At 49.8% G+C, this 26663-nt stretch overlaps 1 protein-coding gene across 2 annotated transcripts in view; it reads left to right on the forward strand.

The window, feature by feature from the left end:
• Positions 1–26390, forward strand: part of GNAI3 (G protein subunit alpha i3) — a 28638-nt gene extending 2248 nt beyond the window's left edge. Inside the window, exons 2-9 of one of the 2 annotated variants that reach the window (XM_053964224.1) lie at positions 10884–10926; positions 11022–11163; positions 12868–13025; positions 20814–20942; positions 23524–23653; positions 24081–24234; positions 25101–25294; positions 25486–26390. In XM_053964224.1, the coding sequence (XP_053820199.1) occupies positions 10884–10926; positions 11022–11163; positions 12868–13025; positions 20814–20942; positions 23524–23653; positions 24081–24234; positions 25101–25291 (947 nt within the window). In that variant the 3' untranslated portion in view covers positions 25292–25294; positions 25486–26390. Of the gene's footprint in view, positions 1–10883; positions 10927–11021; positions 11164–12867; positions 13026–20813; positions 20943–23523; positions 23654–24080; positions 24235–25100; positions 25295–25368 lie in introns of both variants that reach the window. The other variant, XM_053964223.1, reaches the window with a different exon arrangement.
• The last annotated feature ends 273 nt before the right edge of the window (positions 26391–26663 follow it).

The following is a 26663-nucleotide window of genomic DNA, read 5'->3' on the forward strand; positions in this document are numbered from 1 at the left end:
AAAGTCCATGAGGATTTTTCCATGGTTTGAGGAAGGGTTTTTTATCCCACATAAAACTGTCTGGATCTGCAGGGTCTCATGTCATTCCCTGAGTGGTTTCTGCCCCTCTCAGACAGGGCTGGTGAAAAAAAAGAATGGATTTTTCCTGAAGTTTGGACTCCACACATCTTTCCCAGCTCCATTAAAAGAGCTGCCCCAGTTTGAGATCTGCAGAGTTGTGATGAGCAGGGAAAGGGCTGTGCCTGTGGAGAGGGAGCTGGATCCTTCCCAGCTGGGGTGTGAGGAGGCTGGGGAGGCAGGGATGGACCCAGAATCTGGAGGGCTGGAAGAGGAGAGGGAGAAAAAGCAAATACGGTGAAATTTGGGAGAGGAGAAGTGACATACAGCCCAAATCAGGAGATTTGGAAGAGGAATCAAATACACATGAAAATCAGGAGATATGTGGGAGAGGAGAAGGAAGTAAAATACACCTGAAATCAGGAGGTTTAGGAAGAGAAGAGAGAGAAGAAGGTAAAGACACTGAAAATTGGGAGATTTGGGGAGAACAGAGGAACTAAAAATGCAGCCAAAAGTGGAAGATCTGAGGAGAGGAAAGGAAGTCAAATACCCCAAAAATCAGGTGATTTGGGAAAGGACAGGAAGTCAGAAATCCCCAAATCAGGGTTTGGGTGTGTTTTCCTTTCTCTCCTCCATAACCCTTATCTTCTCTTGAGCAAGGGAGGAAGGAGAGAGAATTCCAGTTGTGTTCCCTTCTTCTGGGAGCTTTGGCTTGACTTTTTCAGCACCTTCCACCTGGGAGAAAGTTTGGATGCTGGAGGAAGTGGCCCCAGCACCTGGATAACTGCAGAATTCCTGGGATACAGTTAATCCTGGAGCTTCTCCTCAGGGATTTCAAGTCCCTCTGTTGTGTTTCCCTTTCACAACTCTGAAGTTTGTTGAGCAATTCTAAGTTCTGGGGATATTTTAGAAAACAAATGAAACCTGAGTATTGAATAATGACTGACCCTGGTTGTTATGACCCTGTGGGATGTAATTATTGTTCCATGTTGGAATGTCACCAGCAGCTCTGCTGGCATTGGCACTGGCATGGTTGGAGTGGTGGCAACAGTGGATTCACTCTCTGGAACAGCAGCTGAAGCTCCAGGGAGGCTGGGAGCAAGCTGGGAATGGCCCAGGAGCCCTCAGTCCCATTTTTCTCCTCCCATCTACCCCCAGGAAAAGGCTCCTCAGCAGGCACACACTGGCTTCTGCTGGTGGGGAAACCTGGCAGATTTTTCCAGCCAAATAGAGGAGGGTGCTGGAGCTCGTCATGGTTGGGTAGGAGCTAACCCAGATGCTTCACTCTGCTTGCAATGTCTTTTCAAAGGTCTGGCATGTTGTTCTGGGCTCTGTCTCAGGGGTCTGTGTGACCCTGTGTGGTGAAGCTGGATTCCAGAGCTGTCCCATTCCCAAATCCCTGTGTAAATGGTGGTTTTGTGCTCTGGCTCTGTGGATGCACCAAGGTTGGACTGTTTTTGCCCAAAACACCCTGTTATCCAGCCTGGCCAGCTTCCCTGCGTTTGCATACGCTGTGTAATTACGTTGAAGTGGTGCTGCTAATTAATGCAAAAACAATTAAAAGCACAAGTTTGTTTTAAAATAACCTTAATTTGCATAATTCACCCTCCTCCACTACTCCAGGAGCCCTCAGCTTTTTCCTGACACTGATTTTTCCAACTGTTTTTCTTTCCTGAGTTCCCCAAGGCTTCCTCAGCACTGTTTCGCTTGTGTTTTGGTTTAAGGTAGGAAAGTGTTTTCTGGGGATGCAAACCCAGGCAGAGCTGGTGCTGCAGTTAATGATGTTGTTAATTGAAGTGGCTTTTCTCAGAGCTCAGCAGCTGTGCCTTGGATCCCTATTTCAGAGGATCCATCTGGGGGTCAGACCTGGTTGCTCCTCGGATCTGGAGCTACTGGATGCCCTTGGAATGGTGATACAAAGCTCTGTGCTGGGGTGTTAGGATGTTGTCCCAGCAGTGGCTGCTGCTCCAAGTGTCCTTCCTTGTGGGATCTGCCATAGGAATCCTGCTGGGGAAGCTGCAGGGAGCTGTTGTTTCTCTAATCTTGAAGGTATCTGGGTCTGCTGGATGTTCCTGGTGACTTGTGGCCATGGGAGGATTCTCCTCACACAGTTCACAAGGACCTGGTTCAGGCTAGATTGCAGGGAAGGTTTAGGTTGGATATCAGGGAAAATTTCTTCCTGACAAACGTTGTCCAGCCCTGGCATGGGCTGCCCAGGGCAGTGGTGGAGTCTCCATCCCTGGGAATGCTCAAAAAAGATGTGGATATGGCACCTGGGACATGGACTAGGGGTGGACATGGCAATGCTGGGATATGGCTGGACTCGATCTCAGAGGGCTTTTCCAACCTTAACAATTCCATGAGTATAATTCATTTGGCAGCAGGTCAGATCTCTTAGAAGATGCAGCTCTTCTCTGGGCTTTGAGCTCCATGGAGGTCTTTCCTCAGCTGCACTGGAGGCTGGAATTTCCCTGTCCTCAGCTGTGGGAGCTGCAGCTTCTACCCAAGTTCTCCCACCTTTCCCTTGGGTCCCCTTGATTTTCTGTTTTGCCGTTTTCCTGCCAAAGCCAGATGCAGGGCAGGCAAAATGCTCCTTATCTCCAGAGTACTTGAGCCCCTCGAGTTTTTCATGAATCAGCCATGATTTATTTAATCTCCTAGAAAAGAGAATTTGTTCCACTGGGGTCAGATGCCCTCTTTTCTGCACAATGCCATTTTCCAGCTGTGGGATGGGAATTCTTCTGTTCCCTGGGTCATGTGTCCATCATGTACTCGTGTCAGGACACATGGGTGAGTGTCCATGCCCAGCACTGGCATTTGGGGATGGACAATTTCCAGCAGACAGCTTGGTTGAGGAATTGTGATTCCATCTATGCTCCAAGAGCCCTCTGGATATGATTCAAGTTTCATTAAATTCTGAGGCAGAGCATTGAAATAACTTTTCTCAGAAGAGCAGAGGGAGCTGTAAAGAGGAATTTTTTAATTAGATCATGGATCTAATTTTCTGGAAGTTTGGAGTGAGCAAAGCTGTGCCTGTACCTCCTGGGATGCAGCACTTGTTCCCTGCAGAAGTGGGATAGAAAAATGGAATTCATGACTTAAATGGGGTTTGGAGCTCAAATGAGGGACAGATGCTGATTATTTTTCCAGCATGCTCTTTGTGGTGATCCCTGTGCTGTCTCCTTTGTTCCTGGGGATCCGATGCCTGGCTCTTGTTTCATGTTTTCCCAGTTGGTGTTTGGTCACTTCAGTGCATCCTTTAACCTTCTCTGGTTACCGGGGTGCTGCTGCCTGGGTCAGCTTTAGAAACAAACAGCAATTGTGGCCTCCTGGAGCTCGGGGGTTTGGGGTCTCCATCCCTACAAGCTCCTGGTGTTTGGGGAATGAGCTTATCCCTCAGCAGGAGCTGCTGGGCAGGGAGAGCCCGGCTGCATGTTTGGAACAGCTCAGGATTGTTGTTCCTGCAGGAAATTCAGAGGGTGTTTGACTTTTAAAAATGAGCCCAGCACAAGGTGACTCTTGATAATCAGGAAAACTAAGAAATATCTTTTCCAAGCCCAGGTCTTCCCACTGCTCTCTCTCTTTCCAAGTTATCTGTTGCTTTCCCATCCAGCTCCTGTTTTACAGGCCTTGCTTGGCTGTTTCTCTGCTGTCGCTGCCCAGACTTGGATCCAGAGACACCAGACTTGGCCTTTTTATCTCATATCTCCAAGTACATCCATTTATCATGAAATCCTGAGATGGATTGAGTTGGAATGGACATTAAGGCTCACCTCATTCTGTGGGCAGGGACACTTCCACTAGCCCAGGCTGCTCCAGGCCCTGTCCAGCCTGGCCTTGGACACTTCCAGGGATGGGGCAGCCAAAACTTCTCTGGGTACCCTGTGCCAGGGCCTGCCCACCCTCACAGGGAGAATTCCTTCCCAATATCCCATCCATCCCTGCCCTCTGGCAGTGGGAAGTCATTCCCCCTTGTCCTGTCCCTCCAACCCTTGTACAAAGTCCCTCTCCAGCTCCCCTGGAGCCCATTTAGGCTCTGGAAGGGGCTCTGGCATCTCTACCCCTGGAAGTGTCCAAGGCCAGGTTGGACAGGGCTCAGAGCAACCTGGGCTAGTGGAAGGTGTCTCTGCCCATGGCAGGGGTGGAATGGGAAGAGCTTTACAGCCCCTCCCAAGCCCAAGCATTCCATGATTCTGTAATCCTGTGTGTGGATCACCACAGCTCCAGCTGTGGGTGCCCAGGAGGCTGGAGATGGTGGTTTGATGTTCAGCCAAGAGCCACACAAGGCCTCTCCATAGGGGTCTCCAGCCACACTGGTCAACAGCAGCCATAATTCCTTCAAAACACTCCTGGGGGAGATTAAAGAGCTGCGAAAACAAATTCAAATCTGAGGTCTGTGCTCGTAGAATCCCGGGATGATTTGGGCTGGAAGGAATTTTAAAGCTTGTCCCATTCTGTTCCCTGCCATGGCCAGAGGCACCTTCCACTAGACCAGGTTGCTGCAAGCCCCATCCAACCTGGCCTGAAACACTTTCAGGGGTCCAGAACAGAGGGGTGTTTGCTGCTGGTTTGTGGCTATTTCAGCAACTCCTTAAGGAATTTCTCAGAACCATCAGTGGTCACTCAGGTCTGGGGTAAGGGACAGGGGCAGGTTCCTCCAGCCTGATGTTTCCCAGGAATGCTGCAGAATTCCTGGAGATATTTCAACCTTCTGAGTGGTCATGGGATGTTTCTAAGCTTTAAAGTAATTGTTTAATTAAAACAGGGTTGAGGATCCAATAGTTTCAAGGCAAAAAGGAAAACTCCTCTGTCATGGAGCCAGTCTGGGAGAGCTGGGAATGCTTAGCCTGGAGAAGAGAAGGCTCTAGGGTGATCTCAGAGCCCCTTACTGTGCCTAAAGGGGCTCCAGGAGAGCTGGAGAGGGACTTTGGACAAGGGCCTGGAGTGCCAGGATGAGGGGGAATGGCTTCCCACTGCCAGAGGGCAGGGATGGATGGGATATTGGCAAGGAATTGTTCCCTGGGAGGGTGGGCAGGCCCTGGCACAGGGTGCCCAGAGCAGCTGTGGCTGCCCCTGGATCCCTGGAAGTGTCCAAGGCCAGGTTGGATGGGCTTGGAGCAACCTGGACAGTGGAAGGTGTCCCTGCCCACGGCAGGTTGTGGAATGGGATGGGATTTAAGATCCTTTCCAACCCAAACCATTCCAGGATTCCTTCTATGATTCTAAATCTTCCATCAGGGCTGCTGCTCTTCCTGTCCATCTCCCAGGTACCTTTTGGTGGGAAAAGCCACGTCAGCTTCAGCCCAAGTGCTCCAGCAGGCCCAGCAGTGCTTGGAATTTCACTGGTGTGATCCCAGGGTTAGTGTTGCTCCTGTTTTCAATATGCCCTTCCTTACCTAAGCCTTCACTTTTTTCTCCTCTGGAGGCAGTGACAACCTCAAGTGGTTTATCCTGTGCCATTGGCTCCTGTTCCCTCTGCAGTGAGGCTGTAGCCAGCCCACGTGCCCTGTTTTATTTGAATATATTGTTTTTCCCATCATTCTTGTGGAACTACAAGTGGCAGCCTAATCTCTCGTGGTTCCTGTTGACTTTTCCAACAGTACTGGTTTTCTCAAGCCTGGTGGTACAACACTACTGCTCCTTCCTCCAGTGTTTTTCCCTTTCTCCTGATTCCCAATGCAGTTCTCTTGCTGTATGTGATTCTGTGGTATCCAAGAATTTTCTAGGTGTCCACTGAAATAAAAAAACCTCAACAAGGGAATATGGGATCTGTGTTATCAGGGATGGCAGCGCTAGGAAGGTCAGGATGTTGGGATTCCACACAATGAGGTTGGAAGGAGGGAAGTGATGAAGAGGATGAGGATTTGATACTTCAGCTTTCCCCAGCTGTGGCTGCACAGGTCCGCAGGATGCTGGAGGCTGTTGGGGAGATATTCCTCATGGAATACAATTCAGGAATGCAGTGCTGTGGAAAGATAAGGGGGATGTTGGTGGGTAAGGGGAGGTGTCCATCTTCCTTGTGGGGTGGGCTGAGTGTTAAATAAAGAAAATGTGTTTATCAGGGAGATACCCATTGGGATTTAGGGTAATTTGAACAGTCCTGTTCCATGCTTCCAGTGGCTCCCAAGCCATTGGATATTTTTGGACCTGGACTCCTCCCAGCTTGGTTGAGCTGTTGTTTGGGCCTCTTGCAGCCTCTCTGAGGGGAGCTGGTTCCATGTGGGATTTGGGAACTGTAACCACAGCCAGATGATCCGGCATTGCTTCCAGCCTGCTCCTCATGTGGAGGGTCCTGTCACATTCCCAGGTCTGTGTCACATTCCCAACTCAGCCCTGGAGCTTCAAGTGAACTCCTGGGGTTATTCCTGAGCTGTTTATCAGGGAATGTTGGAACTACTGAGAAACACCCCTGGATCTGGGAGCTCACCAAGGGCTGCAGCACTTCAGAAGTGGGCTAGTGGAGTTTGTGCCAAATCCCTGCAGTTTCTGAACTGGCTGTTGCTGGAGGTCCAAGCCACATGCCTGTGTCAGGCCCTTCAGTTTTATCTTCCTCACTTGTACTTTAATGGATTTTCCGGTGCATCCCTGTTCCCTCCCTGGAAGGATTTGTTTCAGCAGTGACCTGGTTTCTCTTCAGAAACTTGCAGATGATCCAGAGCTTTTCCCCTTAATTATGTGTGTGGAATTCCTTTCCTGAAGTACAGTTTCATGTAGTTTTGATACTACTTTGGGGAAAAATACCAGTGCAAACAGGACTTTTAGGACCTTCTGGAGCCGGAAACGGGATGCTTGTGTCTGGAAGATGCAGGGAGTCTGACCTACCTCCTTGGAGAATTTTTAAAGCAAAAATCTAGGGTTGTGTGGAATTCCTCTTTTGGAATTCCCAGTCCAAGCTGTGTTTTGTTGTTCTTTTCCCTATAATCTCCAGCACATGGCCATGCCAAGTTGCTTCCCATCTGCTGCTCCAGGAAATCCTCTGGCTTTCTTGGGGGAAGTGGTTGGATGATAATTTCCCCCCTGTGTATCCTTTGCTTTCCCAGGGCCAGTGCTGATACACCTGGAAAGCTGCTCCAGTTTGCTCCTGCTCCAGAGAGAGAAGGAATCTGGCTGTAGGAATGGGTACAGGGATTGCCACCCTTGGAGCTGGAATTTCAGCACTTACATGCTGAGCTTTTCCCTAAGAACTTGTGGTGTTACTGGGATGTTTTTGGGATATTACTGGGACGGTTTGGGGTGTTATTGGGGATGTCACAGGCGTGCTCTGGCATGTTGCTGGGTGAGGTGTGGGGGTTTTCAGAAGCTACGATGCCTCCTGGCTCCATCTGGTTTCCAGAGGGAATAGCTGAACGCTTGTGGAAGGATGCATTGAGGACAGGGACATTGTGGAATTCTTGCCCAATGTGTCCATGGAGTGGGACAATCCCTGTAACAGATGAGCTGCTCTTTGTGTCCAGGGTGGGATGAAGAGCTTCCTCGCTGCTATTTTGGGAAAAGCGAAGTTAAGGTTTCTGAAGCAGTTTTTCCATGGGGTTACGACATTCACGCTGAGCTCAGCCCTGGTTTCTTGTGGCAGAATGTGATCCCTGTCTGGCTGTGCTCATGGGAGCAGAAGAGAAAGGTTTGCTTCTCCTTACACAGGCAGAAATGTCCCATGAACATCCTGATTTCCATGGGTTTGAATCCACTCTCACATCTTATGATCTTTGAGGTCTTCCTGGCTCCCCATCTAGTCCCTGCCTAAGGTCCCAGAGTTGAAGGCTTTGCCTGAGGAATCTGTAAGAATTCCAGTGTAGCTCTATCCACTCTTGATGTGAATTTCTAGTGTGGAGCATCAGTTTGCTGTAGGCTGAAGCAGTGTTTTAGTAGCATTCAAATTCCCACTTCTTATTCCCCTACTGAAGGATTCAGCCACACTGGGTATCAGCACCACATGGAAGTCCCCAGAGATGGGAACAGAGGGTGCAGGAGGAAAGCTGCTGAGTTAGTCCAGTATGAATCCCTTCAGGCAAACCCTTTCCAGTGGCTTGGGAAAAGAGGAATAGCAGCTTGGTGTGAACATCTGCAAGTGTTTAGAGAAACATCAAAGGACAGAAGTGAGACCTAGAGATGTTGAATAGGTCCAAAAAGGAAGAGTAAAATGGGAATGATTGTCTGGAGTGGAGTGAGAGAACCTTCCAGGCATCGCATTCCACACCCCTGCCATGGCAGGGACACTTTCTACCAGCCCAGGGTGCTCCAAGTTCTGTCCAGCCTGGCCTTGGACACTTCCAGGGATGGGGCAACCACAGCTGCTCTGGGCAACCTGTGCCAGGGGCTTGCCACAATCACAGGGAAGAACTTCTTCACAATATCCCATCTAACCCTGACCTCTGGCAGTGGGGAGTCATTCCCCCTCATCCTGTCCTTCCAGGTCTTGTCCAAAGTTCCTCTCCAGCTCTCCTGGAGCCCCTTTAGGCACTGGAAGGAGCTCTAAGGGCTCCCCAGAGCCTTCTCTTTTGCAGGCTGGACACCACCAGCTCTCCCAGCCTGGCTCCAGAGTAGAGGGGCTCCAGAATAATGGAATCCAGGATTGTTTGGGTGGTAAGGGACCTTAAAGCTCATCTCACTCCCTGCCATGGGCAGAGACACCTTCCAATAAACCTGGTTGCTTCCAGGGATGAGGGGGCCACAGCTTCTCTGGGAATGCTGTGCCATGATCTCACCACCCTCATGAAATTTCTTCTCGGTATCCCATCCAATCCTCCTTTTGTCAGCAGGAAGCTGTTCTCTGTGTCAGACTAGAGATGGGCAGTGTTAATCCCTTTTTTCCCCTGGCATTGCCTGTCTCCTGGGCCATCCCAGCAGGAGCTCCAGCCTTCCATTCCAGAGCTGGAGCTGCAGGGGAGATGTTTTTCAGCGAGTGTTAATGAGGTATCTTGTCTGGGTGGCTCTTGCCCGAGAGAGGGAACCTGGAACAACAGGAAAAACTTCTTTAGGAATAACAGCTCACTGCTTGGCCATGGCTGAGGAGCCAGTCTGGGGTACTGTGTTGGTGAGGAGACAGTTCAGAGGATGTGGGTTCCTACTTTCCCCCTCTGAAGTAAGGTGTGAGTAACCTTGGAGAGGGGAATTCCTGCTCTACCAGGCAGTGTTTAAGGTTGAGGGGGGAAGGGAAGGGGTTAAAGGAATCCGATTGGAATTAACGCTGTATTGGCAGGGTTGGATCTGATGGGGTTGGTGACAGGTAGAGCAGCTTGGCTGCAGTGGGAGATTATTTTGGGATAATCTGAGGAAACAACAGTAAATGATGCTGAGAAGGCAAAAGCAGACAGGTCATGTCAAAAGTCCCTTCTCAGTCTGGATTCGGGGCTGTTTGGGGACACCAGAGATTTGAAATCCAGCACTTGGATCCTGGGAATGTGGGGGGGTGGGCGTGGGAAATGAAAAGGTTTTGTATCCTCCCAGGGTGGAAGTGCTGAGTCCACAGAGTGTTAATGTTTTCACACCTGACCGCAAACACTGAGCTGCTCTGGGAGAGCTGGGAATGTTCACCCTGGAGAAGGGAAGGATCCAGGGACACCTGAGATCTAAAGGCTTCAGGGGAGCTGGAGAAGAGCTTCAGACAAAGGCCTGGAGTGACAGGACACAGGGAATGGCTTCCCACTGACAAGGGGCAATGTTAGATGGGATATTGGGAAGGGATTCTTCTCTGTGAGGTGTCCCTGCCTGTAGCAGGGGGTGAAACAGGATGGGATTTAAGGACCCTCCCAACCTAAACCATCCTGGACTTCTGTGGGTGATTTATTCCATCCGGGCTCACCTGAGTCATCTGTCCAAATCCAAGCAGGCCCAACACCATTCCTTGCCTACAGCCAGCCCAGCTCTGCAGCTCGGGGAGTCTTGAGGCCAAGGAGCCCTCAGGCAATGGCAGAGCCAGCTGAGCTGAGCTCCTGCTGCCACACAAGGTGAAGTCCTGGAGTTCTGCTGACTTCAGGAACACTGTGCTGCCTTTGACATGCTCCTGGCTGCGACAGTCATGTGGGGCAGCTCTGCTAAGCTCCATAAACCAGGAGAACTGATGGTTTGCAATGCCTGGTGTCCACTGCCCTGAGCCATGCAGGACGGACATGGTTTGGGAGTGCTCTGGGATCTGGGACAAAAAAACAGGAAAAGCAGGGAACTTGCTGGCTTTTGCAGTCAGGAATAACTGACCCTGTTTCAGGGAGTGATTTACCTCCCCAGGATAACTGCCCCTTCTTCAAGGGATAACTGACCCCTGTCTAGGGATAACTGACCCACCCCCAGGGATAACTCACCCCCCAGCTCTGCAGAGGTTTGAAAGCCAGGTATTCTTGACATTCCTTGAAGGAAGGCTGTTGGGATGCAGATGTGCCTGCAGCTCTGAGATTTCACCCAGGAATCACCCTGTGCCAGGAGGTCACTTCCCACCTGCTTGTTCAAGGCTTTTCCTGCCCAGCTCAGTAACAGTGGCAGCATCTGATGGTGCTGATGCACTTTGGCTGTCTTGGCCTGGGGTGAGGGATGGGAGCTGCTCTGTTGAATAAATCCTCATCCCAGTTCTTCAGACTTGTCTCCCAGTTGGCTGCCCTTGCTGACCTCTGGAAATTGAGAAATTCCAGGGTTTTTTAGCCAATGAACTCATGGTGACTGTTGGCATCTGGGAAGGATGTGCCAGGACAGTACAGTGGAACTCTACTACCAGCAGCAATGCACAAGGAATATCCTACTCCAGACCCCATCAGCTTCTCTGTGGGAACTGGAAAAAGCACATCCTGCTTGTCCTTTCAGTTTCATATGGTTAACTGGATGGTTTTTGTGCTTTTCAGGTGCTGGAGAGTCTGGGAAGAGCACCATTGTGAAGCAGATGAAGTGAGTGCAGGCTGCAACCTTTGTATTTGTGGGATAAAAAAATGTGTGGTGCCCTTCTGGCTTGGCGTGGGAGTAATAAGCTGGTTTCCTTCCAGGATTATCCATGAGGATGGCTACTCAGAGGAGGAATGCAAACAGTATAAAGTGGTTGTGTACAGCAACACCATCCAATCCATCATCGCCATCATCAGAGCCATGGGGAGGCTAAAGATAGACTTTGGGGAAGTTGCCAGAGCAGTGAGTATTGCATTTATTTCCTTAGCCTGAACTTGTTAATGAATCCTGGAATTTCAGTCCAGACCAGAATATATTTTTTACAAGATAAAGTAGCCAAAAATCTGTCATAACTTTAGTGTACTGTCATTACAAAACATCAGTATTTTACTGAAGTCCTGGGTAAGAACCTTTAGTAGTTTGAATGCTCAAAAAAAAAAAAAATCCCCAAATCTTTCTCTAAATTATTTGAATTATTGGGAATTTTGAGTTTGAAGTTTTGGGAGGTTTGAGGCCCTGCTTTTCCCCTCCCCTCTAGCTCTGCTCATTCCCTGGCCTGTTTCTTGCATTTATGTGCAGCACTTTGAGCTGGAAGTCAGGAAGCCTTGATGGTTGTGGTGGTGGGAAAGGCACAGAGTGGAAACTAGGGACTCCTGGAAATGTGCAGGAGAAAGGAATTGTGTCAGCACAGGGCTGCACTGTGACTGTTCTGCCTCGTGCTGCGGTTGATCCAGCCCCAGATAGTTTGAATTTATGGTATTTATTTTGGATTTATGATTCCAAGTCCTGGCCAAAGGGCATATCTTCACTCACATGTTCACCCAGGCTGTTGTTCAGTTGCTGCTTCAAATCTTCCCAGAGTTCTCTTCCACCTTTCTTGGTGCTTGCTGAAGCTGAGTTGGGATCTTGGAGCTGGAACAGGGAAGATGCTGAATCCAGGTCCTTTCTCAGTTACCTGCCCATGCTGAGGTGGCTTCACAAGAGCTGAATGCCATGAATTTTCACCATCCCAAAGGGCAAAAAACCCAATTTCCACCATTCTGAAGGGCAAAAACCTTGCCATGCTTTCCCAGGAAAAGGCCAAATGTGCCGAACCATGGAGTGACCTACAGAGATCCAGAACTGGAGTCCCTCTGCATTTGGCTGTTAACACCTCAATAGGGCGGATTTGGGATCAGCACCCTCAGCTTGGCACATGCAGGGTGAGGAGTTGGTGTTAGGAGGAGAATGCTGGGATAGTGGAAGGTCTCTCACAGGTCCCAGAAGGACCTGACAGGTCTGATCAGGGTAGAAATAAAAGCAGAGGGGGCTGTAGGGCAGCGTGGGGTTCCCTGTCCTAATCCACTGGATAACCTGGACAAGAGCGTGATCCTGCTCTGGCTTCTGTGGGGGATTTTTCATGCTCAGATCCCAATCAGTCTATCCCATCTCCTGATGAAATGTTTTATTAAGGAATCAGTCTCCCTCACTTCTGACAGCTCTAGCAGCAAAAGGCAAATCCTCAAAGCTTTGGTCCCATCATCTGTCAGAACTCATCTTTTTTCCCTTTTCCCAGTGCTGTGCCACACAGAGATTTTCCAAGTAAAACCTCTAGTTCAGTTCATTGGTCTGTAGTAGCACATCAGCATTCCCACCTTTTCTTGAAACATTGCACCAATTTACTGAAATCCCATGGTTTTGGTGGGAATGGTGCCTTTGGAGCTGTGATCCCCATGGAAGCACTGTGGCCATTCCTGATCAGGGCTTCTCACCTCCCAGCCTGGAGCTTCTTCCCCAGAAATTCCCTTTCTGGTTGCAGGAGGTAAACAACTCCATGACTTTTGGGAGAAAGCTGGATGGACTGGACTGTGATTAATTAGGGCAGTGATTAATTAATGCAGAGATGCTGCTGGTGGTGGGGAAGGTGTCCGTGGGTGGATGTCCCAGAGATGTGTTCCTGTCCTGCAGGACGATGCCCGGCAGCTGTTCGTGCTGGCTGGCAGCGCGGAGGAGGGAATGATGACGGCTGAGCTGGCTGGAGTCATCAAACGCCTCTGGAGAGACCCTGGAGTGCAGGCCTGCTTCAGCAGATCCAGGGAATACCAGCTGAACGATTCTGCATCCTAGTAAGGAACCAGCACCAGCTCCTGGGTTCTTTCCTGGCCCCAGAAAATTCAGCTTCCTGTCCCAGAGCCCACAGTGGTCCAGGAGGGGCCAGTGTGGCTGGAGCGGGGTGGGACTGGGTGGGAAGGTCCTGTCTACACTGGTCTGACTGGGTGACACTGGGAATTGAGTGCTGTTTGTCTTCTCAATGTGGAGCATTGGGGAAAACCCCACATTCCTTGTTTTGTGCCTTGGTGAATTTAATCCTGGAGTGGTTTGGGTTGGAAGGGACCTTCGAGATCTCATTCTACCCCCTGCCATGGGCCTGGACACCTTCCACTATCCCAGGCTGCTCCAAGCCCCATCTAATCTGACCCTAAACACTTCCAGGGATGGGGCAGCCACAGCTCTTCTGGGCACCCTGTGCCAGGGCCTCCCCACCCTCACAGTGAGGGATTTCATCTAATTTTGAAAAATGTGATTTTTGACAAATTTGCTGGTTTCATGGAAGAAACTTTGGCACCTGCCTTGGATCAGGAGCAGTGTGTCCAGCAGGCCCAGGGCAGTGATTGTCCCTCTGTTCTTGGCACTGCTGAGGCCTCACCTCCAGCCCTGGGGTCAGTTTTGGTTTCTCGTGACAAGAAGGACATTGAGGGGCTGGAGCGTGTCCAGGGAAGGGAACAGGGCTGGGGAAGGGGCTGCAGCACCAGGAGGGGCTGAGGGAGCTGGGAAAGGGCTCAGCCTGGAGCAAAGGAGGCTCAGGGGGGACCTTGTGGCTCTGCACAACTCCTGCACAACAGGAGGGGACAGCCGGGGGGGTCGGGCTCTGCTCCCAGGGAACAGGGACAGGAGGAGAGGGAAATAGCCTCAAGCTGTGCCAGGGGAGGTTCAGTTTGGACATCAGGAGGAATTTCTTCATGGCCAAGCCTTGGCAGGGGCTGCCAAGTGAGGTGGTGGAGTTTCCATCCCTGGAGGTGTTCATGGACCAACTGGACGTGGCACTCAGTGCTCTGCTCTGGTGACGAGGTCAGGGGTTGGATCCTGGAGGTCTTTTCCAAGCTCAGTGATTCAGGGATTCTGTTGAAGTGGCAGGTGCTTGGCTATGTCACCTCCATTGTTCCTGCAAAGGGGAGCAACAGTCTTAAAATTTAAACTGCCACTTCCCTGAAATTCAGCAATTTCCAAAATGGGATCCCCTCACCTGGCAGGTCAATATTCCAAATATTCTCCTTACAGCTTTCCCTTTCCTCCTGTCCCTGTGCCTGGCACCTCACAGGCAACACTGCCTCTAAACTGTTCTGATTCTAAAATCTTCTTGTCCTGGTCCTAAAATCAGTGCAGCTGCTGAACAACTGGAAGGTCCTGAGTAGATAAACAGGCTGCTAATGGAATTTTTGATGAAATGCCTCATCTTTTTCCAAGGGCAGGTTAGTGCAGGAAGGGGAAACTGTTCCTTTGATGAGCAAAACAGTTGTTGGTTTTTTCCTCTTTTTTTTTAAACTCACATTCTTGGTCTCTCTGCAACAATTATTTGACACTCTGAAAGGTGATTTTCAGCCTTTCCAGCTGAAAATTCCTCTCAGTTTAAGCTTTAAACCTTGGAAAAATGAGTTGAGAAGAGCTTTGTGGAGAAGTTTTAGCTGTACCACAGCTCACTGCCTGCAGGGTTTTTCTGTTCAGAGCATATTTGAGCTTGAAAATAAGGCAGAATCCTTCTTAATTTGCAGCATCTTGGCAGGGTTTTGGATCAAGTGAAGGGCTGACAGGAGTTTTCTTGGGTTTGTGCATAACTTTGCAGCAGGAAAGGAGAAAATTCAGGTTCCAAGGGAGGAAATAAATTGATGAGGAGAGGGAAAGGAAGGAATGGTTTAATGGAAAGATGTGAAGAAGAGGAAAGCTTAAGGACTTGAGCAGAGAGCAAGAATGGAGCTGAAGGAGGAGCCTTGGTGTGTGTCTGGATGGCTTTGGAAGAGGAGGAAGATGAAGGCAGCTGGAGAAATGGAGCAGATTGGGAAAAGAGGGTGTTACCTTGCTTTTGTAGGTACCTGCTTGACCCAGCTGCCTTCCAGAGGTGGGATTTTGGAGGGTTCTTCCAGTTCCTGGATATTTGCCACGCACCCGTGTCCAGGTCCAGGTCTGGCTGCTGCAGGGAGCTGGCACAGCCTGGGATGGGGATGTTACACCCGGGATGAGCCACCCAGGCATTTCCTGAGAAGTGCCCCAGAAAATTCAGCTTCCTGTCCCAAAACCACAGGAAGTTGCACCAAACCAACATTCTGGTGCATCTGCAGCTCGGCAGCTCCGCAGTTGGGAAACGCCAGCAGTGGGTTGATTTCTTCATGAGAAATTCACCCTTTTAAAGGGCTGGTTCTTCCACAGGACTTGCAGAACTCCCAGGATTTTCCTCTCCCTCCACACATGGCTCCTGACCTGCCTTATCTCTGGTGTTCCCCAATTCATTCTCTTGTCCATGCTTAGAATTGTGGAATATCCTAAGCTGGAACAGACCACAAGGATCATCAAGTCCAACTCCTGGCCTTGCACAGGACATCCCAAAATCCCACCCTGTATTTGGGGGGATTGTTTTCCATGGATGAGAGCATTGTCCAAATGCTCCTTGAGCTCTGCCAGCCTTGGGGCTGTGACCATTCCCTGGGGAGCTGTTCAAGTGCCCAACCACCAAGGATGGATGTGCTGCACCCCTCTTTGTGGTGGGATGGCACAGGCTTTGTGTCACTTCTCTTGGGAATTTCATTTCCCTGTTCCTTTCATTGCCTCTTACAAACAGCACAGTGTGAGCAGCTGTTAAATCTGTGCCCTATTTGCTGGTTTTCCAGCGGAAATCCAGCTTTGTGCTGGGATTCCAGACCAGTTCTAGCTCCACATCAGATTCTGGGGCTGAGACACATGGAATGGAGGAAGAGAGGAGCAGACAAGTAACTGCTTGTGAAAATCAGGTAGCATCAAGAGCAAGGCTGCTGTGGCAGAGAGCCAAGCACTTTAGCATGGAATTGTTCCAAAAACTCCCCTTCCTGCTGTTTCCTGCATCACTGGGCACTTCTCCTTTGTGCAGGCAGAGATCCTGCCTGTCAGAGCACTGCCCTGGCAGGCTGGAGATGGTATGGGAGGAGAGGAGGTGGAGGATAACACTAATCCAAGCAGAATCCTGGAATCGTAGTGTTTTCCATGTTTTCTTCTTTTTTCATTTAAAGAAAAATGAGCTACTTGAGTAGCTCCTGGTCCAAGGTGTTGATGTGGAAATGCTCAGTGCTTTTCCCAGCACCATCTGCTAAAGCCCCCTGCAGCTACCCTGGGTTTTGTGGAATGTTGCAAACATTTATTTTTTTTTTAACTTGCCTTTTTGCAACTTCCTATTTGTCTTTCCTTCTGATGTGAGCAAGGAATCTGTGGCTCCCAGCTCTTGCCTCCAGCTGGGGCCGTGACGAAGCATTGGGACCTCTGTTCACACTTGGGGAAGGGAGCTTAAATCCCATCTAATTCCATGGGCAGGGACACCTTCCATACCTTCCCAGGGTGCTCCAAGCCATGTCCAACCTGGCTGTGGAAACTTTCAGGGATGAGGCAGCCACAGCTGCTCTGGGCACCCTGTGCCAGGGCCTCCCCACCCTCACAGGGAACAATTCCTTCCCAATATCCCATCCAGCCCTGCCCTCTGGCAGTGGGAAGCCATTCCCTCTGGTCCCTCCATGCTCTTGTCCAAAGTCCCTCTCCAGCTCTCCTGCAGCTCCCTTAGGCTCTGGAAGGGGCTCTGAGGTCTCCATCCCTGGGGCCCTCTTGTCTCCAGACTGAACATTCCCAGCTCTCTCAGCCTAGCTCCAGAGCAGAGGGGCTTCAGATTTATGGAATCCCAGAATTAAGGGACCTTAAAGCTCATCTTGTTCCACCCCCTGCCATGGGCAGGGGCACCTTCCACTATCCCAGGTTGCTCCAAGCCTGGTCCATCCTGGCTTTGGACACTTCCAAGGATGGGGCAATCACAGCTTCTCTGGGCATTCCATTCCAGGGTTTCACCACACTCACAGATAGGAATTCCTTCCCAATATCCACTCTAAACCCCTGTTTGGGGTGTAGCAGAGCGAATGTGAAGGATATTTCCATTTCACACATCTCCAGATTTTTAGGATACTTGGAAATGTCACCAAGCACATAATGCTTTAAAGTGTTTTTGTTCCTGGTTTTCATACTTTTCCTGGATTTCAGGCGGATCCCAGCCTGTGGAAGCTGTAGGTAATTATCTGCAGTCTCATGGGCAATTAGCACAGTTCCTGATCAACCTTCCTCTAGTCCTGCACATCTCCTCTTGTTCCCAAATGCCAGTTCTGGCCTAAATTCCCTGAAATGATGCTGGATAAAACCTAGATTATTTCTAAGTGGGGTTTTTCCTTCTCTTCCTTTTTTCCCCTACCTCTTTTTTCCCCTCCCTCTTTTTTTTCCTCCTCTCCTCTTCCACTGCTTTTTCCCCTCCCCTCTTTTCCCCCCCTTCCTCTTTTTCCCATCCTCCTCTTCCTCCCTCCCCCCTTAAGGACTTTCAGAGCCATTTGTGGCTTTGAAATCCTTCTCAGCGCCAAAAGGAGTGAATTGGAAGGAAAACCACCATTGCACTGCTGTGAGCAGGATGAGGAGGGGAGCTCTGTTATCTTTCTTGTTCATTTCCCAGCATCCCTGTCCTGCTGTCCCTGCTTCCTGGAGCTGTCTGGGTGTGGGATGAGACAGGACTGGCATGTTTCCTGATCACACTGGAATTCCCAATACAGTGTGATCAGAGAGCTGGGAATGTACAGCCTAAGGGAGACCTTAGATCTCCTTCAAGTACCTAGGGCTGGAAGGGGGCTTTGGACAAGGGGAATGGCTTCCCACTGCCAGAGGGCAGGGTTACATGGGATACTGAGAAGGAATTCTTGGCTGTGAGGGTGGGCAGGCCCTGGCACAGGGTGCCCAGAGCAGCTGTGGCTGCCCCATCCCTGGGAGCATCCAAGGCCAGGCTGGATGGGGCCTGGAGCAACCTGGGATAGTGGGAGGTGTCCCTGCCATGGCAGGGGGTGGGATGAGATGAGCTTTAAGGTCTCTTCCTGTTGGATTAAGCCCTTTTCTGACCCAAAGATGGGGCAACTGAGAGGTGTTTTAAAAACTTCTATTCCATTTTGAGTCTCATTTGGAGGGTGAGACAATACTGATGTTACAATTCACACCATTGCCATCTTAAACCAACTATTTCCTAATTACAATACACTATAAACATTTCTTAGCTTATCAGCTTTAGCCACACCATACTGTGAATACCTTAAAACCAATCATTTAAAATTATCCATTGTAAGTCCTACTACAATGTATCTTTTATAATTTTATTTCTCAAAAATATCTAAATCTTATTTACAAAACCATCCTTTGAAACTTATTTCTAGTTCCATTTCTCTCTCAGCAATGTTTATCTTGTTCCATGGCATTTCTGAGTTAACATTTCTTATCTCAAAACTTACTTACAGATGCATACTATGTGAGCCTTCTGTCAGGCTTTAAAAATTTTCTGTAAATCCATTTTCCACATCTTCCCACCCAAACCACCCTGGAATTCTGGGATTCAGTGATCTCTGCACATGCTGGCCTTGTGCCAGCCTGGCACAGGATGTCCCAGGAATGCTTGGAGAGTCAGCAGGACAAACGAGTGACACTGTAGGTTTGATCAGCACTTTTTTTGTACTTGGGACCTCATTTTAAGCATGAAAAAAGAAGGAAAACAAACCCAAGTTGTTTTTTTGGAAGCTGGTGGTGTTGAAGGATGAGGAGTAGCTGGCTCTGTAAACACAGGGATCCCAGGTGGGGAAGGAGGGATGCAGCCTCAGCCTAATGGAAGTGAAGGAGGTGGTGGGAAGGGATTGGAAGTGCATGGGATGAGGGGAGACACAGCAAGGTCAGTGTTTGCTCTCAGAGCTGTTTGTGGGGGTGTCTCTGACTGGCAGCTGGGTGCCAGGAGCCACTGGGAACAAAGAGATTCAGACTCTGCTTTTCCAGCTTTTTGGGGTATCCTTTCCAAGTTCCACTTAGTCTGAAATACAAGAGGCTCTAGCTGGGCTCCGCAGCCTGGATTTTTGGGAGGGCACAGCTGCTTCCTCTGCCCACACTTGGCAAGACTGCCAGGGTTTCCCAGAAATCCCCTTTGGGTTTTCCAACCACTTATATTTCCATGGGATTTGCCCTTTAGGTCTCCCTGGAATTAGTCTGGCACCGTTTATTGTTTCAGGCAGCACCACTGAATCTGATATGCTTTATTCCCTGATTGAGTTTGTTTGCCAGCTCCATTCCCTCCTCCCTGGTTGCTCCCAAAGCTTTAATTAGGAATTGTGCCACTTTCAGTGCCCAAACTTCCAACTGGCTGTTGGGAGCAGGTGCTTTACAGCTTCAGCTTGGGCTTGGCAGTGCTGGGATAAGAGTGGGACTCTATCTTAAGGGACTTCTCAGCCCAAACAATTCCATGATTTATCATATCAGTGGTGTGACCTGTATCAAAGCCAGGCTTTGAGGAGCTGCTGGGTCAGTTCTTAGCATTCCCCACTGGCTTCTGATTCATTGTGTCTCAGCTAAACTTACCCTGGTAGGAGAGAGAGGAGAAAAAATCTGGGCATGTTACTGCCTCAGCAGAAATATTACTTGGTAGAAGCTGAGGAAGGTAAATACTTTCCAAATCATGTTGTACTAAACTGAAACTAAAGCCAGGCCCAGCACTGGTCACACAGCAGCTCACAAAACTGCCATCCTTCTGGAGCTGAGAGAGGGATAAGAGGACTGGCCCTTCCTGGACTAAATCCACTCTCAGATCCTAGCTCTGTGGGAAAAGCCCCATGGCACTGGGCAAGTTGTGGCAGATCACTGGAATCTGGAGTTTGGAAACAGGGCAGGGCACTGCAAGTCCTGGCCAGGGCGATGCTGGAGCTGCTGGAGGAGGGATGTGTTGCTGGGGTTCCTAGCACAGCTTCCAGGCACATGGGAAGAAGCAATTTCTGGCTGACAATGGATCTGTGATAATAAAGTGTGATTTGGGAGGGTCTATTACCCTCCCAGTGACACAGGGCTGGGGTGATTAAAACCTGCTCCCAAGAAAGAGCACAGCCTGTGTCATCCCAGTAGAGCTGTGGGGTCCATCTTATCTTTGTGAGAGGAGGAGGGAAGACGAGCTCAGAGGTGTTGCTGGCTGGAGTGGGATTTCTGATCCTGCTGGGAATTATCTGTACCTCGTGCTGATGTGCCTGAGAGCTGAACTCCAAAAGGAATGTGCTGGGGCTGGAATTAGTTGAGGTCTTGATGGGAGAATTTCTGCAAGGATGTGGCTTCTTCCAGGGCTGTATCCTCCGAGTCAGCTTGTTGGAGGAGGAGGTGACTGGATGTGCCTGGTTTGGGATGGTTTTTAAGGCTTCATCCCTCCGTCCCGGCTCCTTTGACGCATCCCTGCCCTTTAACAGGAAACCCTTGGATTTATTGCCTTGTGCTTTGAGGCGAGAGACCTTGACTGTGGATTGCCCTGGGAGATCCAGCCCTGGCACGGCTCTGCATTCCCTCCCTACCCTCCCCAGCCAGCTCAGCTCCACCAGCACTACCTCCAAGGTCATCCAGGGAGGGGTTAAAATCCCCAAACCCCCAAAACATCCCTCAAGACAGCCCCAGGGGGTTGTTTGCTTCGAGGGCTGTGCTGTGTGAGGGAGATAAATAAATTCTGCGCTTTGTTCTGCAGTTTATAAAAGATTCATGGTGAGGCAGCCGACTAAAAAAAGCCTCTTGTGTTGTCTCTTCTGGTTTAGTTACCTAAATGACTTGGATAGAATATCCCAGCCGACCTACATTCCAACTCAGCAGGATGTGCTGCGGACCAGAGTGAAAACTACAGGAATCGTGGAGACTCACTTCACCTTCAAGGACCTGTATTTCAAGTGAGTGAGGGGCTCTGCCCGTGCCCTGCACTGGGGGCACATCCCACACTTGCTCCTGGTTTAACTGTCCTCCTTCCCTCCGTTATCCCTCTCCGCTGGCATCGCTCACTGGAGAGACCAGTTTGACTTTGATTTGCCTTCTGTTCTTTTCAGCTGCTTTTATGTTGGAATCGCAGACACAGGTACTGACTGCTCGTTTCCAGGATCCAATCCCAAAAATAATACTAAAAGGACACTGACTGGAGTTTGAGTTTGAGTTTAACCCTTTCCTCAGAGCAGAGGAACCGAGCTGTGTCCGTAGCCAGGCTGTGGCTCCGGGATGCATGGTGTGCTCCATGTGTTCCTCTGGGAATTGCCAGCCTGTGCCTGGCAGTGCAGGGGCTGGGACTTCCCTGTCCCCTCTGCTGATCCAGTCCCTGCCAGGCTGTGCATCCAGCCTGCTCCTGGCAGTGTCCCTTTACATGTCACTAACGAGCTTCCTCTAACCTCAGAGTGGCTCCTGCTGCCTCTGTAGGCTGAGGCTGCATCCCTCGTCCCTCACCTCGGATCCCTGTAGCTCCCCTTCCTGCTGCTTAGGAATTCCTTGCTTCAGATCCCACTTGTGCTCCTGACAAACAGCTGGACCCCCACAGGATTCCTGTGCTGGAGGGTGTAGGACAGTGCAATGCCTGTGGCTCAGCCCCATCCCCTCTGTCTGTGCCAATGGTTTGGAGTCTTTCCTGCTCACATTCCTAAAAATTGTGTGTTTGCTTATTTACAAATGGGCTGTGAAACACTTTGATGGAGTTGCAGCAAAATCCAAGTGGTGCTTCTAAAATCCAAGGATTTTAACAGGATCCCAGATTGGTTTGGATTGGATGGGACCTTAAATCCCACTCAGTCCCACCCCCCTGCCATGGGCAAGGACACCTTCAGCTATGCCAGGTGGCTCCACAACCCGTCCAGCCTGGCCTTGGACACTGCCAGGGATGGAGCAGCCACAGCTGCTCTGGGCACCCTGTGCAGGGCCTCAGCACCCTCACAGGGAAGGATTTCCTTCCCATCCATCCCTGCCCTCTGGCAGTGGGAAGCCATTCAGCTTGTTCTGTCCCTCCAGGCCCTTGTCCCAAATCCCTCTCCAGCTCTCATGGAGCCCCTTTAGGCACAGTAAGGGACTCTCAGGTCTCTCTGGAGCCTTCTCCTTCCCAGCTCTCCTGGATCCGGAGCAGAGGGGCTCCAGTCATTGGAGCATCTCCGTGGTCTCCTCTGGAGAAGGAAACTTTTGCACATCTTTTGGGATAACAGCATTTTGGCTTCCAACTGTGCAATTTAAGAACATTTTAAGCAAAAATACCAAAATACTCGGCATCATCGATTTATTTATGCAGCTTCTGGTCCATCCAGGGAATAACTTGTCTTCCTGTGATGATGGATCAGGATTAGCATCTCCAGTGTGTTCTTTAATCATCTCCACCCTCCTTCCTGATCCCGCCTGGAGCCATTGATCATGTGCAGGGCCCCAGACACACGAGGTGCTGTCCCAGAGGGATTTGCTCCACAAAGGGAAGCATTAATCCATCAGAAACCCTGGTGCTGCCAGCTCTGCTGTGATATTCCACCTCAGACATTAATAATGGGATAGGGAAGCCGCAGTGACTGGAATTGGGATGAGCTGAGTTGTCAGGGATGCTCTTCCTTCATGAATCTCTCTGTGCTAATGGCAAATGATCCAAGCCATGGAAAGATCCTGGATTCTCTCAGATTTCCCTCTTTCCTTCTAGACCAGAGGATTAAATAGAAGATGGGAGTTAGTTTGGAATCATTAAATCCCCCCGGAACAGCTCCTTGTCTGCTCTGGGAAAAAAATAAATATCTATGTCTTAATAACTCAGATATTAACTTGATTTAATTAAATCCCAGTCCTGGGCACTCATCAAAATATTTGGATGAGCAGGGGGGCTGGAACTACCTGTGGCACAAATTCCTATTTAATTAGAAATGAATTCAATTTATACAGAAATTCCATAAGCAACTGCTCAGCCTTTAACCTCTGGTACCTCAGATTATTTTTAATAAATGAAATTATTTCTTAACCCCCTTAATCTCCTCCTGGGTCCCAGCAGGAGCTTGCAGGTAGTGTGTTCCCAATAAGCCATTTCCCTGGAGGTGCTGTGAGAAAGTGTTTGGAATCCAGTCAAGCAAATGAGTTGTTGCTAAGGAAGTAGGAAAGAACAAAATCAGCAGAGCTCTGGATGGTGACTTCCAGTTCTTCCTGCTGAAAATCAAACTCATGGAATGGTTTGGCTTGGAAGGGATATTAACTCTCATCCAGGGACACCTGGAACCAGACAGGCAGGGATACTTTCCACTAGCCCAGGTTGCTGCAAGCTCTATGCACCCTAGCTTGAAAGAAAGTAGAGAATACTGATTTTAAATCCCCTCTCCCAAAAAAGGGAATTTTTAAACCCCCTCTCCTCAGGGAAGCTCCCGAAACCCTGCGTGTTCCCAACCCCTGCTCAGCCTCTCCATCCCTGGGAACACCACGGGGGCCGGGCAGGAGGGGTGTGCTCAGCCCCTGAGCCACTTCTCCTGCCTCTGCCAGGATGTTCGACGTGGGAGGGCAGCGCTCGGAGCGGAAGAAGTGGATCCACTGCTTCGAGGGGGTGACAGCCATCATTTTCTGCGTGGCCCTGAGTGACTACGACCTGGTGTTGGCTGAGGACGAGGAGATGGTGCGTGCTGTGGGATTTATGGCTGCATGGAAGGGAGCTGGGAGCATCCTAGCTGCATCCTGCAGCAGGCTGGAACGTTCCTGGCGTACTCCTCCTGTTAAATTGTCTGAGAGCTGCAAGGACGAGCGCTCTTTGGATAAGCCAGTGGAATCTTGCCCCCACAAAGTGATAAATACAACCCCATCCATGAGGTTTTCACCTTCCTGGTTGCTGGGAGTTTCCTGGAGTTTTTGTCATGCCTTGTTCTTTACATGTGAGTCCAGGAAGGAACAGGAGGAGGTGACCTGTCCCCCTGTGCTCCTCCTGGGGCAATGGCAGTGAGGATGTGGCAGTGACACCTCAATTTTGAGTCTGGCCTGTGCAGCAGAGCCTCTGTCCCCCATCCCACCCTTCCCTAACCTCTCCCCCGTTGGATTTCCTTTTCCAGAACCGGATGCATGAGAGTATGAAACTCTTTGACAGCATCTGTAACAACAAATGGTTCACAGACACCTCCATCATCCTCTTCCTGAACAAGAAAGACCTGTTTGAGGAGAAGATTAAGAAGAGCCCACTAACGATCTGCTACCCAGAGTACACAGGTAGGCTGGGCTCACTGTCATCAAGGGATCATCTGTGTCACTGGGCCAGCAATGAGTGAGTCAGAGCCTTGCACAACCAGAATCAGTTACAAACTTTTCCCCCAATTCCTTCCCTGCGCCTCCTGGACAGTTCTGGCCTGTTCAGTTGGATGGTAGCTTGTTTTCTTGGAAGAGCTGTGGTTTGGAACAACCTTTGTCCAAAATGTTGGAATAAAATGTTGCACTCCAACAAATCAAGGTCACTTCCCCATTTCCACACCTAACTGGGACAATAATTCCATTTAAATTCAATTTTAGAGGCTGTGGAACTTAACCACATCTTGTTCTGGCTCCTGTCCACCCTGGAGTGTCCATGTTCAGTGTGGATTGTTCCAGAACCCATCCCTGCTGTGGTTCCACACAGGTGGAAGGTTTTACCTGGGCACTGCTCAAGGCTTTTACATGTTTAAAAAAATCCTTCAAATCTCTTCAAACCTATTGATTTCTGTGATTCCCAGAGAAGCTGTGGATTCCCTGTCCCTGGAAGTGCTTGAGGCTAGGCTGGACAGGGCTGGGAACAATCCGGTGTAGTGCAAGGTGTCCTATTCCTGGCAGGGGGTGGAACGAGATGGGATTGAAGGTCCCTTCCAGCCCATAACTCCCATGATCTGTTACTCTTTGTGGAGCCTGGCTGTGCTAGCACATAGCAGTCCCTGGATCCCATGTCCTGGGTCACTGCCCAGAGAACAGACTTCAGGTCTCCCAGAAGGAGTTAATGGTGGATTTGGATTTGTAGCTGGATAAGGCAGATGGTTGCAAGCAGCTTAATATGGACTTAAAAGCTCCCGTGAGCCGGTGGGCAAAGCCAGGGATCTTCTCCTTTCCAGGCTCCAACACGTACGAGGAGGCAGCTGCCTACATCCAGTGCCAGTTTGAGGATCTGAACCGGAGGAAGGACACCAAGGAGATCTACACCCACTTCACCTGCGCCACCGACACCAAGAACGTCCAGTTCGTCTTCGACGCCGTCACCGACGTCATCATCAAAAACAACCTCAAGGAATGTGGGCTCTACTGAGAGGTAAATCCAGCTCTGGCTGTCCCGCTGGGAACGGCTCTCTCTGCTCCCTTCTACATTCCTGGTTTCCTTCCCAGTGTTTCTGCCTGGTGAGCCCCAACCTCTTGCTGCCTCGTGGGGACAGCGACGAGCATGACCCAGGAGCAGAGAACATGTGGAATCCTGGAATTCTTTAGCACAATCTTCTGTCTTAGGGACCTTTTATTGCTGTGGGATGTGGAATTAGGGCGCAGTGAAGCCATGTAGTGGGAGTAGATCCTCCTGGCATCGTTGGACGGCGTGATCTCCGGATGTGCGGTGGATTCCAGCTGGATTCCAGACCTTGGATATGTAGCTTTCTCTCTTCCTTTGGTTAACAAGCTACCACTAGTCTGTTTTTAAGGTTATTTTTTTTTCCATCGAGAAAACTATAACTTTACTAAACTTTATTTCTTTATTTGCAAACTTTGTTTTAAAAATAATAATAATTAAAAAAAGCAACAAAAAAAAATCACTTAACTATGCACATGTGAGCAGATCCTGCAGAAAATATTCCTCTTAGCAGGAATTCCTTGTTTTTAACACTTGCTATGGCCAGGATTTAATATTTCTGCAGCTACTAAGGGATCCTTAGAGCTTCAGCTTTTTTTCCATGTGTGATCTGTTACCATCCTGCTCCCCCAAGGCTTTGGGAAAGGCTCCTGCAGCAGGAGGGTTTAGGTTCTCTTGGGGGTTTGAGCCCAGTTTTATGCCCGTATGGGAAGGGATTTGTGCTCAGCATAATCCTAGCTTGGTGGGGAGAGGAGCTGAGCCCTCACTGGGGGAAAAACTGCTGCTTCCCAGCTCCCAAACCACTGGTTCCTGTGCATTTCTTGGGATGAAAACGGTGGATTATTCTGTGCTGCCTTTCCCATGGCCCTCCCTGCCCAGCCCTGTCCTGAGCATGCCTTTACTTTGTCTGTGTGGTGCCAAATCCCTGTTTCCCTCTAGTGCCATCCCTAACCAGTCCTACATTCCTTTGCTGATCCATGATTGCACCCAGACTCCTCCCAGTTTGTCATGTGTACAGTTGGATCTGTTAGACTTGTTGGCAGTATTAAAATGGTGAGTAAAGACTGTAGCCTTTTCTCCACTTTATTCTTCCTTTTTCCAGGAGTGTTCCCAGCTTCTGTGCTTTGCTGGAGAAGGAAAGGAAGAGCTTTGATGGGAATTGGGTGAAATTATCTGGACAGGGACGTTCTTTGTGCTTTATCACCCACCACTGCTGGTGTTGCGCTGCTCCCAAAGACTTCAGTTGTGCTGGCACAGTTGGAACATGCCAGGAATCCCACTGCCCGTGGGATTATTGGCTGATGGATAATTACTGCTTATTTGTAGCCCAAATCTCACTGGC

The sequence above is a fragment of the Vidua chalybeata genome, chromosome 24 (genome assembly GCF_026979565.1).
Source record: "Vidua chalybeata isolate OUT-0048 chromosome 24, bVidCha1 merged haplotype, whole genome shotgun sequence".
NCBI lineage: Eukaryota > Metazoa > Chordata > Aves > Passeriformes > Viduidae > Vidua > Vidua chalybeata.